Genomic DNA, 15,202 nt, shown 5'->3' with positions numbered 1-15,202 from the left:
TTTATTTGTTGGTATTTTTATTTGTAGGTATTTTATTCTTTTTGTTGCAATTGCGAAAAAAAATATTTTTTCCACTTCTTTTTCTGACACTTCATTATTAGAGTATGGGTATATTGTGGATTTTTGAACATTGAATTTTGTATCCAGAAACTTTACTGTATTTGCTAATAGTTTCTAGTAGTATTCTTGTGGAGTCTTTAGAGTTTTCTATATAGAGAATTATGTCATTTGCAAATAGTGACAGTTTGATTCCTTTGTTTCCTATTTGGATGCCTTTTGTATCTTCCTCTTGCCTGACTGCACTCGTTATGACCTCCATGTTATAATGTTATAATGAATAACAGTAGTGATAGTGGACAGCCCTGCCTTGTTCCTGATCTTAGAGAGAAGGTTTTTAGTTTTTCATCATTAAGTATAATGCTGGCTGAGGGTTAGTCATATTTGGCCTTAATTAAAAGTTACTTTCCTTCTATATCAATTTTGTTAAGTGTTTTCATCATAAATGGATGCTGTATCTTGTTGAAGGCTTTTTCTGCATCTATTGACATGATCATATGATTCTTATTTTTTAATTTATTTATGTGGTGTCTCACGTTAATTGATTTGCATATGTCGAACCATCCCTGTGCCTCTGGGATAAAGCCCACTTGATGGTGGTGTATAATCTTTTTAACATGTTGCTGTATTCAGTTCGCTAGAATCTTATTTAGGATTTTTGCATCTGTATTCATGAAAGATATTGGTGTGTAGTTTTCTTTTTTGTGTTATCTTTACCAGGCTTTGGTATCAGGGTAATATTGGCCACATAAAATGAGTTAGGAAGTATTACCTCCTCTTCAATTTTTTGGAAGAGTTTGAGGAGAATAGGTATTAAATCTTCTTTGAATGTTTGGTAGAATTCACTGGTAAAGCCATCTGGTCCTGGACTTTTACTTTTTGGTAGGTTTTTGATGATTGTTTCCATTTCCATACTGCTGATTGCTCTATTTAGATTTTCCAGTTCTTCCCGATTCAGTCTAGGAAGATTGTATCTTTCTAAGTACTGGTCCATTTCTTCTAGGTTATTAAATCTGGTGTTATATACTTTTTCGTAGTATTCTTTTATGATCCTTTGTATTTCTGCAGTGTCTGTTGTAATTTCCCCTCTTTTATCCCTGATTTTGTTTATTTGTGTCCTTTCTCTTTTCTCTTTAGTGAGTCTAGCCAGGGGTTCATCAATTTTATTAAACTTCTCAAAACCAGCTCTTTGTTGCATTTATTTTTCTTTTTGCTTGTTTGTTTGTTTGTTTGTTTTCAATTTCATATATTTCTGCTCTAATTTTGATTATTTCTTTCCTTCTGCTGACTTTAGGCTTCATTTGTTCTTCCTTTTCTAGTTTTTGAAGATGAAGTATTAGGTTGTTTATTTAGGATCGTTCTTGTTTTTGGAGATAGGCCTGTAATGATATGAACTTTCCTCTTATGACTGCTTTTGCTGTGTCCCAAAAGTTTTGATATGTTGTACTATCATATCATTTGTTTCTATATATCTCTTGATCTCTCTTTTTATTTCTTCTCTGACCCAGTTATTCTTTAGTAGCATGTTGTCTAATCTCCATGTATTTATGGTTCTTCCCACCTTTTTTTTTACAGTTGATCTCCAGCTTCAAAGCATTATGATCAGAGAATATGGTTGGTATGATTTCAACCCTCTTCTATTTGTTGAAGCTATCTCTGTGTCCCAGTATGCGGTCAATCCTTAAGAATGTTCTACGTGCACTAGAGAAGAATGTATAAAGAGCTGTTTTGGGATGAAAGGCTCTGTAAATGTCAATTATGTTCAGTTGGTCTAATGTGCCATCTAAGGTTGTTATTTCCTTATTGATTTTCTGTTTGAATGATCTGTCCATATCCAATAGTGGGGTATTTAGGTCCTCTACTATGATAGTGTTTTGGTCTGTTTCTCCCTTTAGTTATATTAGTAATTGCTTTATATATTTCAAGGCTCCCTAATTGGGAGCAAAGATATGAATAAGTGTTATGTCTTCTTGGTGCATAATTCCCTTTATCGTTATGAACCATTCCTCAGTATCTTTCTTTACCTTTTTTATTTTGAAGTCTATTTTGTTCAATATTAGTACTGCTACTCCTACTTTTCTCTGAATGCCATTTGCTTGAATTATCATTTTCTACCCTTTTGCTTTGAGTCTATATTTGTCTTTGGAGTTGAGATGTGTCTCCTAGAGGCAGCATATGGTTGGATTTTGTTTTTTAATCCAATCTGAAACTCTGTGCCTTTGTATTGGTGAGTTTGGTCCATTTATATTTAGGGTGATTATTGAAATATAAGGTCTTCTTATAGCCATTTTATCTTTTGCTTTCTGGTAGTTTGGTGTTTCCATTGCTTCCTTGTTCATGTGTGTCTGGTTTTTGTTTGTTTGTTTGTTTGTTTGTTTTGAATGACTGTTGTGGGTTTTCCCTCTGGTCCTTCTTGTTTTATGTTATATACTTCTGTTCTGAATCTTTGGTGTGTGGTTATCATTATGAATATGTAAAGGATAGTTATATATGAATTATATATATATATATATATAATATATACATAGTCATCCATTTTCTTCTACGTGCGCCTTATCTCCATTCCTCTTTGTGAATTTGCATCTTTGAATCCTCCCCTTTTCAGTCATTTGTCCCTATGTATGCTGAACGTTCATTACTATCTTGCAATAGCAAATCTCTATTGTTAATAAGGGTTTCACTCCTCTGCTTCTATCTGCTTGCTAGTTGCCTTACTCATAGTCATGTATTTTTCTGTCATTTTGTTTTAGCTGAGCTGACCCCTTTCAGTATTTCCTGTAATGCAGGCCTCATAGTGGAGAATTCCCTCAATTTTTGTATGTCTGGAAAGGTCTTTATTTCTCCTTATCTAAAGGAGAGCTTAGCTGGATACATTATTCTTGGCTGGTAGTTCCTTTCATTTAATAGCTTGAATATTTGATTCCACTCCTTTCTGGCTTGTAAGGTTTGTGCTGAGAAGTCCAACGATAATCTAATGGGTTTTCCTTTATAGGTTACCATCTTCTTCTCCCTGGCTGCCCTGAGAATTCATCGATTTTTGATAATTTTAATACAATGTATCTTGGTGAAGGCCTATTTGTGTTGAGGTAATTTGGTGTTCTGTTGATTTCTGGAATTCCAAGCTCCAGCTCATTCCTTAGATTTGGGAAATTCTTGTCAACTATTTGTCTGAAAATGCTTTCTAATCTCTTCTCTTTTTCTTCCCCCCTTAAGAATGCCCATTTTTCTTATGTTTCCTCTCTTGATGGTATCAGCCAGGTCTTGTATTTTTCTTTCATTATTTGTCTTTCTTCGGTTTCTCTCTTCTTTCTTCTGATTTATTTCTAGATTTCTATCTTCTATATCACTGATCCTTTCCTCAATTTGGTCAACTGTATTTCCCAAGCTTGCCATTTCATTTTTCATCTTACAGTGTGTTCTTTACCTCCAGAAGTTCTATTTGGTTCTTTTTAACTTTTTTTTATTTTTTAGGCAAGGCAACTCTTGGTTGACCTCACAGATTTCAAGGACCTTGTCAGCTTACAATCTCTTATTTATTTTTTATTTTTTATTTTTTACACCTACAGCACCTGGTCTTCCTAGGTGGTCTCCCATCCAAGTACTAAGCAGGCCCGATCTTGCTAGCTTCCGAGATCAGACTGGATCGGGCTCATTCAGGGTAGCATGGCCATAGAATACTTGGTTCTTTGTGAAGGTTTCAATCTCCTTGCTAAAGAACTCGTTCTGCTCATCTAGTTGTTTTTTCAATTCCTGAAATTGTTGATGTGAATTATGTCAAATCTCACCGAGTTTTTTCATAAGTACCATCCTGAATTCTCTGTCATTTAAGTCTCATATTTCTATGTCTGTAAGCTTATTTTCTGGAGATTTTTCTCTTTCTTTCTGAGATCCCTTGTCATCTTGGATGTTCATGGGGTTTAATGGACTATTTCTGTGCCTGGGCATTCATGGAAGTATTCTACTTTTTTCTTAGAAAGAAAATTTATTATATAAAGATCTCTCTTCAGCTTGTTGCGAGAAGGCATTTTTCTTTTGGTTTCCAGTAGGTGGCGTCTAAGCCTCTTGAATCCCTCCTTTATATAAAATCTTAATATGCCTTTTATTTTCTTATGGATGTTCAATCACTCTGACTACCGTCAGTCTCAGTCCCTGTCAGTCTTAGCAACAGTTTCAGGAGTGTTTGCTCAGATTCTCCTGGGGCTCCACAGTGTTCGGTCTCAGAGGATATGGCGGGAAAGGGATGCTCTGGGTTGGGGGAGGAGGGGTTGCGTCTCACCCTCATGTTTTGCAACTGGGACTGGTAAAAATCCCTCGTTCTTTGCCATCCCCACTTCTCAGCTATCTGGGCACTGTCACTGGCCTCATGGAGCTCACAGCTCTGTCATGGAGCTCACAGCTCTGTCAGGAAGAGCTGTTCAGGCAACTCGCCACACCTTCTCTCCTCCCACCTCCTCCTACAGGGAGCTCCGGCTGCTAGAGGCAGCTTTTTTGTTTCTCCCAGTCCACTGCTCAACACCCAGGGTTCTGATCTGTGGTAGCTCTTATGCACAGATCCCACGCTCAGATGTGCTGGTGCACATTTTGGGTGTTTTTTGTTGAGTTTGAGATATTCTGCTTATTGTTGTTTCAAGGGGAGAGATCTGGGCACGTCTCTCACTCTGCCATGTTTCTGATGGCACTAAAAACTGTCACAATCGTGTTCATTGTTATTACACAATGTCAACCTATAGGGATCAGTGAATAAGGATTAAATGAGATAACAAAAGTCTCAGGTACTCTGTAGAGACCAATGACAAAGTGGCCTACATGGCCTCTCCTGATATCATGACACTATTATATGAGACCCTCCAGAAATTAGGTATGATCCCCGAGATGAAAGGGAGAAATTCTAAACTGACTAAAATTAAGAGTCTTTATGTTGATTGATCAGAGACTCAAAATAGAAATTAAGTTGTTACAGAAAATGCAAAAGAGGTATATTTTTTGCATATTTATTTATAGGCTAATATTTGTACATACTACAATCTTTCAGGTGCACTGTACCAGTCAAGCAGGGTGCTTATATTGACCCCTTCTAGAATGCTTCAGAGGACTAGCCACACCCCCTGTCCTTTCTGTAAGAGTCTGAGTTCTTCACATATTGGCTACAGTGGATACCAGATTGCCTCACCACAGTAAAAGCTGATCGGCCATGTAAGGACTATTCAGCAGCATATGAGGTAATCTGGCCTCACGTTAAGAGAAGTCTTTGTCTTCTCTTAGGAAGTAAGTCACACAGAGGTAGAGAAACAAACTAGTCTTAATGTCAGGGGGAGAGAAAGAATGTAGCTGAGTCAACATAATGGTGGTGGAGTATACTGTTTAATGGCTGTCTCTTTCCACATCCCAGTCTGCATTCCCCTTTATAGTGTGGCTTTTCTGCTTCTCCCATGCAGAAGGGAAGTCTTTTTCCCCAAACCCTTGCATCTAGGCTGATCTTTAACTCACTTTGACAGACAGGATGTGGTTGAAGTGATGCTATTTGAGTCTGAAAGCCTAGGCCTGAGGGGGCCTTGCAGTGTCTGTGTTGCCTCTTGAAATGCTGCCCTGAGAACATTAAATTGTGAAGAAGCTTGGTGTTAAAGACAGTGTGGGAGGAGGCCAAGCCATCCCAGTTGCTCCAGGTGAATCCATTCCAACCAACCCATATGAGTGAGCCCAGGTAAGATAAGCAGAACTGTCCAACCAACACACAGAATCATGAGAAAAAACAAATCTTAATTATTTAAGCTTGGATTTGGTTATTACTGTGTGACTACCATGTAAACTGGTCTAGCCTAAAGGAGAATAAGGGGCCATACAGAGGAGAATCAGAGGATGCCAGCTAACTGCCAGAACCAACTGTGAGACATCTGAGTGGGGTCCCCTTGGACCTCCAACCTTCAAAGAACACAGCTAAGAAGCCCTTTACTATTGGTGAAGAGTTGATCCTGTCTGCTGCTAAGGACATTTGTCATGATCTTTTAGGAGAGGCTGCAGTCCAAAAGGTGGCACATGTTCCTCTTTCGGCCAGCACCATAACTAGGCAAACTGATGAAATAGCAGAGGATATTGAGGTATGATTGTTAGAGAGGATTAATGAGTCGCCATGGTACACAGTCCAGGTTGACAAGTCTACCGATGTTGACAACAAAGCAACGATGCTTGTTTTGTGTGATATATTTTTCAGGAGGATGTGCATGAGGATATGTTATATGCACTTTTGTTGCCAACCAACACCACAGCTGCAGAACTATTCAAGTCTTTGAATGATCACATATCAGGAAAACCAAAATGGTCATTTTTGTGCTGGTATATGAACGAATGGAGTGGCTGCCATGACTGGAGAGCTTTCTGGTTTCACTACTCGGGTCAAAGGTCGCTTCTGAATGTGAGTCTACACATTGTGTCATCCATAGAGAAATGCTGGCTAGCCGAAAAATGTCACTTGAACTTAACGTTTTGCAGAATGTGGTTACAATTATCAATACCCTTAACTCACGTCTATTCACACAACTCTGTGAAGAGATGGACGCAGAACAAACATATCTCTTATACAGAGAAGTGAGATGGCTTTCAAAGGTAGATCACTGGCCAGAGTTTCTGAATTACAAGAGCTGCTCCAGAGATTTCTTTTAGAAAAAGTCACCACTAGCAACACATTTCATTAACGCAGAATGAGTCACAAAACTTGCTTACTTGTGGGACATATTCAACCTGTTTAACCAACTCAATCTGTCACTTCAGGGAAGAATGACAACTGTGTTCAAGTCAGCAGATAAAATGGCTGCATTCAAAGCCAAATTGGAATTAAGGAGGTGACGAGTGAACATTGAGATTTTTGACACGTTTCAAACATTAGCAGAGATTTTGAAAAAGACTGAGTCAGGGCCTTCTTTCTCCCAGCTGATGCACTGATCTCAGCGTTCAAAAGAGTTTGAGCATTATTTCCCAACCGCAAAAGACCCCGAACTGGGAAGGAATGGATCTGCGACCCATTTGTGAATAAGCCGGGTGAATATACTTCATCCGTGCTCGAAGAGGGTCAGCTGTTTGATATCACAAATGACAGTGACCTTAAAAGTATGTTTGGGACTTCAAATCTCCATATGTTCTGGGTTAAAATCAAAGTGGAACATCTTGAGATTGCCACAAAAGCACTGAAAAGCTTGCTTCCACGTCCAACATCCTGTCTTTGTGAAGCAGGGTTTTCTGCAGCGACAGCAACCAAAATTATGCAACCAAGATTATGGAGTAGACTGGACATAAGCAACACACTTTGGGTGTCGCTATCTCTCATAACCCCTGGATGGGACCATCTAGTTGCAGGAAAACAAGCTCAGGGCTCCCAGTGGTTCTGCATTGTGGTGGGTTGCGTAATTATTTAATTACATATTACACTGTAATTAATAATAATAGAAATAAAGTACACAAAAAATGTAATGCGCTTGAATCATCCCGAAATCATCTCCCTTAGGCTCCATTCGTGGAAGAATTCTCTTCCACGAAATGGGTCCCTGGTGCCAAAAAGATTAGGGACTGCTGTATAGAGCACCGGAAATGAGTGCGGTAAAGAAGAGCTTTACTTGGAATTAACGTTGCACCCACTCCTATTATTCACAGAAAATAGTGGTTAGCAAAATGCCTCCTGGTCTTGAGTCAGTTTTATAGAAGAGTGAATACAGCCAGACTATAGCTACTTGCAGTAGTCTTTTTCAGCACTTGGGCCCAGTCCAAGAACGCCTGGCTGCTTTTCCATACTTGTGAACGCTGGCTACCAACGATGGAGCAGAGACCACAAGTTGTCTCTCAGTATCTATTCCACTTTTATTCTCTTCTGGTTTTACTCTGGGCAGCAAGGTAACCGGCTTCATTTATAGCTTGAGGTGGACAATGATGCATTAGGTGGTGTGGGACCTCAGGAAAAGTTCCTTTTAAAAAAGACATAATTCTGGCATGTAGCTTTTTTGGCATTTTCCTTTCCTCTTTCTTTCTGATGGGAGGATCTGATAGCTAGAGCTGCATCAGTCAACTGAACCATGAAGTGGCTTTGAGGGTAGAAATCACGTGCTAAGGAGAGCAAAGCAGAAAGGTAGGGAGTCTGAGTTCTTGCTGATATTACAAAGCTGCCAAAAGGGCCCTGGACTGCTACCTTAACAGGGCTTACCTTGAGAAAAAAATAAGCCTCTATCCCATTGTAACCTTTGATTTATGTATTATGTAGGCTAATTCTAACCTACATAAATAAAAAAATACACATTCAAAATAAAGCATAAAGACCACTTTGATTTTTCTTAGGGGCTTATTCAGGCAGATTATCTCAGTGATAAACTGAGGTCCTTGAATGACCTGAGCCTATCACTTGAGATCTAAACTGTAACATTTAGTGTTAAAGATGAGAGTCATTTCCTATTCTGCCTCCCTCTCTTTTCAGTTCAATCAAGCTGTAGTACTATGGTCCCCACAGAAACTGGCTTACACTCTGCCCTCGAGCTCAGCTGCTATCTCCAAGTTCTAACCTTTCTCACTCTGGCACTCTCACCTTCCTGGCTAATTCAAAGGATAAAAGAATCGTCAAATAGGATGGTGTCACTGTTAAAATCCCAAGCCTCCTTATGCAGACTAAGCTCTATCACTCCTGAATCATAGACCTTGTATTACAGTAAATACTGTTAGCTGCTATTACCTAAACTCAAAAATCTCAATGGCTTAACACAAATTCTAATGTGGGTCAGGAGTAAGAACTCTGCTCCATTCAGTCACTCAGGGACTCAAGCTCCTTCCATTAAACAGCTCAATGTCCTCTGCTGGATCCTTTCTGCATCTTGACAAGAGACAAAGGAAAAGAGAGAGCATGGGAGAATAAATAGCATGGGAAGTTTTTCAGAGCCTTGGAATGGCATACATCAGCTTCTCCCACATCTCACTGGCCAGACTGTAGGCATGTGCACCCACATAGCTAAGGGGTACAGTCCAGCTTTACGCTAAGGAAAAATAAAACAGTAATTATTTACTCTCTCCATTTCTGTGGGTTACGACTTTGGGAAATTAGCAAGGGAGTTCTGCCCTGGGATCGCTCCTGAGGTCAGATGTTGACCAGGACAGTGGTCATCTGAAGGCTTGGCTGGGGCTGGAGGATCTGCTTCCAAGGTGCTTTATTCATAGCTGACACATCATTGCTGGCTGCTGGCGGGAGGCCTCAGTTCCTCCCAACATAGGCCCTCCCTGCTTGAGGGTCCTCAGCCATAGCAGCTGGCTTCCCCCAGAGTGACCAGGAGACCAAGGTGTAAGCCCTCTTTGATCCAGCCACACAAATCAATCACTTTTGCCATACTCTTACTCAAACAGACCAGCCTTGATTCAATGAGACTATACAGAGGTGTGAATACCAAAGGCAAGATTATCTGTGGGCTATCTTGAATACTGGCTATTACATGCATGTAGTGAATAATCTGCCACAAGTCTAAGGCAGTGTGATATTGTGACTTATAATAAGAAATATGTATCTGATCTTTGTTCCCACTTCTGGCAGAGCTCCTAAAACCCTTGGAATTATCCTAAGTGATAAGAGTGAAGAAAGTGTCTTTTGTTATAAGATAACTTTGGAAAGCCCTTAGGTAACCTAAGGATGGGGGCTGGTTGCCAGTAGAACCAACCACATGACTAAAGGGTTGGAACTTTCAGTCTCACTGCTCCACCTCCAGGGCAGGGTCAGGGGGCTGAAGGTTGAATCAGTCATTAATGGCCAATGATTTAATCAGTCATGCCAATGTAATAAAACCTCCATAAAACCCCGGAAGAACAGGGTTGAGAGCTTACAGGTTGGTGAACATGTGATCTGGGGAGAGTGGCATGCTCAGCGGGAGTATGGAAGTTCCATGCCCTTTCCCCATATCTTGTCCTATGAATCTCTTCCACCTGGCTGTTCCTGAGTCATATCATTTTATAATAAACCAGTGATCTAGTAAAACGTTCCTGTTTTGTAAGCTGCTCGAGCAAATTAATCAAAACTGAGGAGAAGGGTCTTAAGAACATCCGGTTTATAGCCTATTGGTCAGAAGCACAAGTGACAATCTGGACTTGCAAGGGGGGGTTGGAAGTCCTGCAGGACTAAACCCATAGAATCTGATGCTATCTCTGGGTGGATAGTGTCAGAATTGAGTTGAACTATAAAACACCCAGCCAGTGTCTGGAGAATAACTGGTGCTGTGTGGGAACATCACTCCCTTCACACATTGAAAATTGAGTCTCGAAACCATTTTAGGCAGAAAAGTCAGACACAACTAGCATGACAAATTAGCAGTTATCTACCTGATTTATTAACGCTGGTTTGACAAAATTAGTGGGAAAGATAATATGCCTAAAGGAAGCAGACTCAGCCTTCTTATACATAATACAAATGCTTCTCTCATTATTACATTCTTTACAGTGGCACGAATACCTCCAAAACTTTTCCCTAGACCTTCTTAAAGTCATAAAAGAACATAAAGCCATAAAAGTATTAGGGAAAAAAAACAATTAAAAAAAATCTTCCTGGGGTGGAAAAGGCTTTCTAAAATATGAAATAAAATTGATATATTAACTATACAAATATTTTAAACACTATAAAGTAAAAAAATGACAACTGGGAAAATTATTTTTAAGACATAAATGGCCAATTTCCTTAATCCCCCCGAAGATTTTAAAAACAAAATTCAAAATTTAGAAAAACAATTTTCAATTAAATGTGTCAAACCCTACACTAAAGTGGTCTTCTGAGAGATTAAAAATGGAAAGAATCCATTAGCACAAAGAGAATAAGAAACAAAAACCAACAAGCAGTACTAGAATTTGAAAGCTAGAAAATATCTACATGAAGGAAAGTCAAGAAGCAAAACTATTTGCCCTGTACAACCTTAGAAAGGCTATAGTGCATGGCAAGACTGAAAACAAAGTTTGGTTGTCAGTCTGCATAAGGAGAACTCAGGTTCTTGCCCGCCTCCATATAGCCAGATTCATACACAACTTAAATATTTTTGCGAGTATGCACATACACATTCAAAACAGTGAGTTTTCAATTTGGAAAGTTAATTCTAACTAATATGTTCTTAAGTCTTTATAACATTCAGTTCAGATAAAAAGGAATTACCAATGTATGGCTTCACACGCTTGTCAAAGATTCTGTGACAGAACTACTTTCTTCTCTTCCAAATTATCCCAACAGTCCAGGGGAAACATGTGGGCTGGACAAAAAGCATTGTTTCTAAACTCAAAACTGTCACATTCTAGATCAGTCACATCACATACTCCTTTGTTCTTAGAAAATAAGAGAATTGTATTAGGAAATTTTTGCTTTGACTACAAGGAATTTCAAAGTGAAAGCTAAATTTATAACATCTTGTTGTCTTCAAAAACCAGTCCCACCATTATAACAATGTACATATGTTGAGTCCTTTGGGAGAAAAAACAAGATACCTCCCAAATTATGAAATCTGTCATACATCCCAACATATTTTTTAAATAATACAGAATTCAGACCATGCAACAATGTCTTTTATTATGTATGAGTTTTTCAAATTATTTCCTCAATTTGTCCATACACAGGCAAATATAAGTGTACTGTTTAACATATTAGAATTTGCAAAATTGATCATTGCCTAAAGAAGGGAAAATTATCCATAAGACATGTTTAACCAGGAGGCCATTTCATCTGCCTACCTCCGAGAACATGGAGGTGCACATGATAGACAGACTGTCCCCCATCTGAGCCTTCGTTGACCACCATTCGATAACCCTTCTTCAGGCCTAGGTCCGCAGCACATTTCTTGCCAACAATCATTAAATGTCCCAGAAGCTGAAAAAAAAAGTTTCTTAAGCACAGGCAATTTACAATTACTTGCCATTAAATAACAGACTACCAAGGTGAAACGTTAAATTAAAAAATTGCCAAGTTGAAACACACTCCTTTGAGCAAATATTTAGAGATTCTTTTAATCCTAATACAACATAATTTACAATTAAAAAATCAGTAAGATTAGGTATTTATGTATTACTGATTTCAATTAAAATATGAGACAAATTTACTGCTCAATTAATACAATTAAATTTTCTTAATAAAGCAAGACATCTTGCTTTCTTGTTATGGGGGAGGGTATCAAGCAGGATAGGTTTGGTTATGCTGTGGTAACAAGCTACCCCCAAATCTGGTTTACAACAAAAAAACATTTCTTGTGTTCACTACATGTTCATCACAAGTTGACCAGGCTCTATTTCTATATCTTTTTCACTTTGAGACCCAGACTGATAGAACAATCTCTATATGATCATAGTAGCAGAGACAAGAGAAAACATGGCAAACTAGCTCTTAAAAGTTTTCACTCAAAAGACATATATCCCTTCCGCTTGCATTCATTGGCTAAATCAAATCATATAACCAGGCCTCACACCAATGAGGCAGCAAATATAATGCACCCCTAAAGAACAGTGAATAGTTACAAACAATTATACAATCTACCACAAAAAGCATTCGGAAAAATTTTAATTAAGGCCGATAACTCCTGGCAAAAGCAAATAATGACTTTTCTTTCCTTTAACAGTATTAGTAGAAGGATCCGTGAACCCTCTCCTATATGATATACTATTTCTTTGTTGAGGAAAAATGAATCTCACCAGCTAATCCTTATGTGGAAATCTGTCTGCTTAAGAATTTGTGGTGATGGATATTAACTAGAATTATTGTGATAATCATTTCATAATATATACATATATCAAATCATGTCATATATCTAAAACTAATACAATGGTATATGTCACTATATCTCATTAAAAATCAAAACTATTTATACACTGCATTGAAGCTCTAATGCTCTTAGGAAAATGAAAATGTAACATCAGTTTAAGGTCAAAATTTAGTCTCCCAATTTAAAAAGCAAGAAAATAAATTGTGCTAGTAAATTTACTTACACTTTCATCATCATCTTCTGCTACAGAAATCTGGGAGATATGCTTCTTGGGTATCACCAGAAAATGTGTTGGTGCTTGAGGAGAAACGTCATGGAAAGCAAGACACTAGGGAGAAGGGGAAAAAAAAAATCAAAGTTTAGCATATCATCATGTAAGCTAAATTTATTCTTTCTTATAACCCCATGGGAAACACTGTAGTAAATGCTAGGAAATCAGTAGCGTACACAATACATGTGGCCCCCTGGTCCTTTCCATAGAATTTACAGTGATCCTCAATCCCCTCAATCCCAATTTTTGTCTAACTTAAACTGCTATTCATTCCTCAGCAGCCAGCATAGACATCATTTCCAAAGGCTATCTTCTGCTTCTCCTCCCCACCCTCCCTGAGTCAGAACCCTCAGCAGTGCAATTTCCCGGTTTTTTCCTTTACTTCAGGGATCAGTTTTGTAATTACATATTTATCTGATATTTGACTAATATCCATTTTTTCCATTTTACTCAACTATTTAAGAAATATACCTATTCTCTTTGGTGGAAATGAAGAGGATAAGTAGCATGTATACAAATGACATACCACATGAGTGTTTACCTCTTGTTCTCTACTGAAGGTAAAAGCTACTTAGAACCTAATCCTGCTTACCTGTCTCAGGAGTAATTCTATTTGGTGCTCCATACAAAATGCTGTATCATTTAGATTGCATCATGCTGTTGCTTTGTTGAGACTTCGGTGATTCAAAAGTCAGTATTTCAACGATCATTTATAAAAAGTAACTGAAAATATTTCAAAAGAAGTGTGCATTTTCTAAAACAAAAGAACTTCCCTAACTAGTGACAAATAAAGGTATTTAAATTCACCTCGAAGAATCTAATTAAATCTGAAATAACGTTTTGAATCTAAGAACAATCCTAGTAGCATAAAATGAATGTTTCTTATATCCCATATTTCTTAATTTCACAAAAAGTTTACAGAACTTTTTCTATGTAAATCAGCCAACCTCCTGTCCTGCTTTATCTGAGACCCAAATCCATAAATACAACTGCCCATTAAATATTTTACACAAGATGTCTGCAAGTCACATCAACTCAGCCTCTCTACAACAGAATTTCACCTACAGGGAAGTCAACAAAACTACATTCTTAGTCCCTTGGGATAAAATTGCTTCCTGCCAAATATAAAATGAACCATTCTTGCCGGGAGGAGCTAAGGGAAAGCAAATCCCGGAAGCAGGCCCACTTAGTTCAGGAGTCCGCGGCCGGAGCAGGGTGGGAGTGGGGATGGGGGTGACGAGCTGGCCCCGCGCGTCCGCTCTCTCCGCCGCGGCCCCGAGGTGCGCGCCCGGGCCCTCTAGCGCAATGCGGCGCGGAGAGGCGCCCGGGATCGCCGTGCAGGCCGGCTGTGCGCGGGAGATCGCGGAGATTGGGCCCGAGTCAGGGTGCGATCGGGTTTCTCTCTGTCAGGCAGAGCGCTGGCGAGATTGTGAGATTCCTGACACAGGCGAGGTCCGACACAGCCGGGAAGCCCGCGGGCGCCCACGCCGAGGACCCGGCGTGACCCGCACACGCGCCCAGACCCCGCGCTGCGGGCCTCGCGGGCGCCCGGCGGCCTGGCCCGCGCCGGGGCTGATAACGCGTAACCGGAGCGCCGGCACGCGCCGGCAGGCCGCCTCGGAGCGGCCGCGGCCCTGCCCGCTGGCTGGGGGCCCGCAGCAGAGGCCGCGCCGGGCGGCCGGGTCCTGGCCCGTCGCGTCCTCTCCCCGCAGCGCCGCCCGACCCTTCCCCTCCCTTCCCTCCACGGGAAACTGGCGTGTCTACCAGCGAGGCGGCCCCAAGTGCCTACCTGGTCATCCTCGAAAATGATTTTGGCTGGGATTTCCTTGCGAATGATCTTCTCGAAGATTGTGTCACCACCAGGCCGGGCGGCCTGAGCCTTAGCGATCTCATCTGCCATCGCCGCCTCCCTCCCGCACCGCCGCCGGCGCAGAAGCTGGGAGGAGGAAGGAGCTGGGGGGCGGGCAGAGGGCGGGAGCGCGCGGCCAAGCCTGCGCTGGGACCACTGCTCTCGAGGGCGAGCTGTCCTGCGCGTGCGCACTGGCGACCTGAGCTGCGGGTGCGGCGGATGTAAGGGAGGTTCCTGATCCCCGGACCCGAGTTGCTGCACCAGGGTCGTTTTTCTTTTTCCCTTTTT

The 15,202-nt window shown here is 40.3% G+C and overlaps 1 protein-coding gene and 1 pseudogene across 1 annotated transcript; both read right to left on the bottom strand.

The window, feature by feature from the left end:
• Positions 1 to 3,614: 3,614 nt before the first annotated feature.
• Positions 3,615 to 3,732, bottom strand: LOC120616752 (uncharacterized; annotated as a pseudogene).
• A 7,853-nt stretch (positions 3,733 to 11,585) lies between these two features.
• On the bottom strand, positions 11,586 to 15,055 carry HINT1 (histidine triad nucleotide binding protein 1). The gene is made up of 3 exons (XM_039880002.1): positions 14,855 to 15,055; positions 13,018 to 13,122; positions 11,586 to 11,908 (listed from the first exon to the last, which is right to left on the bottom strand). Exons 1-3 carry the CDS (start codon positions 14,963 to 14,965, stop codon positions 11,744 to 11,746), a joined length of 381 nt encoding a protein of 126 aa, XP_039735936.1. The 5' UTR covers positions 14,966 to 15,055; the 3' UTR covers positions 11,586 to 11,743.
• Positions 15,056 to 15,202: the final 147 nt, after the last annotated feature.

This window comes from Pteropus medius, unplaced genomic scaffold (genome assembly GCF_902729225.1).
Source record: "Pteropus medius unplaced genomic scaffold, Ma_sr-lr_union100, whole genome shotgun sequence".
NCBI classification, from domain to species: Eukaryota; Metazoa; Chordata; class Mammalia; order Chiroptera; family Pteropodidae; genus Pteropus; species Pteropus medius.
The sequence above is the reverse complement of the archived record's forward strand: the minus strand, read 5'-3'. Positions and strand labels throughout refer to the sequence as shown.

Bases quoted from the DNA above. Each gene is read 5' to 3' on its own strand.
- HINT1 (XM_039880002.1), bottom strand. From the start codon at position 14,965: ATGGCAGATGAGATCGCTAAGGCTCAGGCCGCCCGGCCTGGTGGTGAC. The intron at 13,123-14,854 runs GTAGGCACTTGG...CCTTCTCCCTAG, and splicing joins TCATTTTCGAGGATGACCAG to TGTCTTGCTTTCCATGACGT. The intron at 11,909-13,017 runs GTAAGTAAATTT...TTTTTTTTTCAG, and splicing joins CAGAAGATGATGATGAAAGT to CTTCTGGGACATTTAATGAT.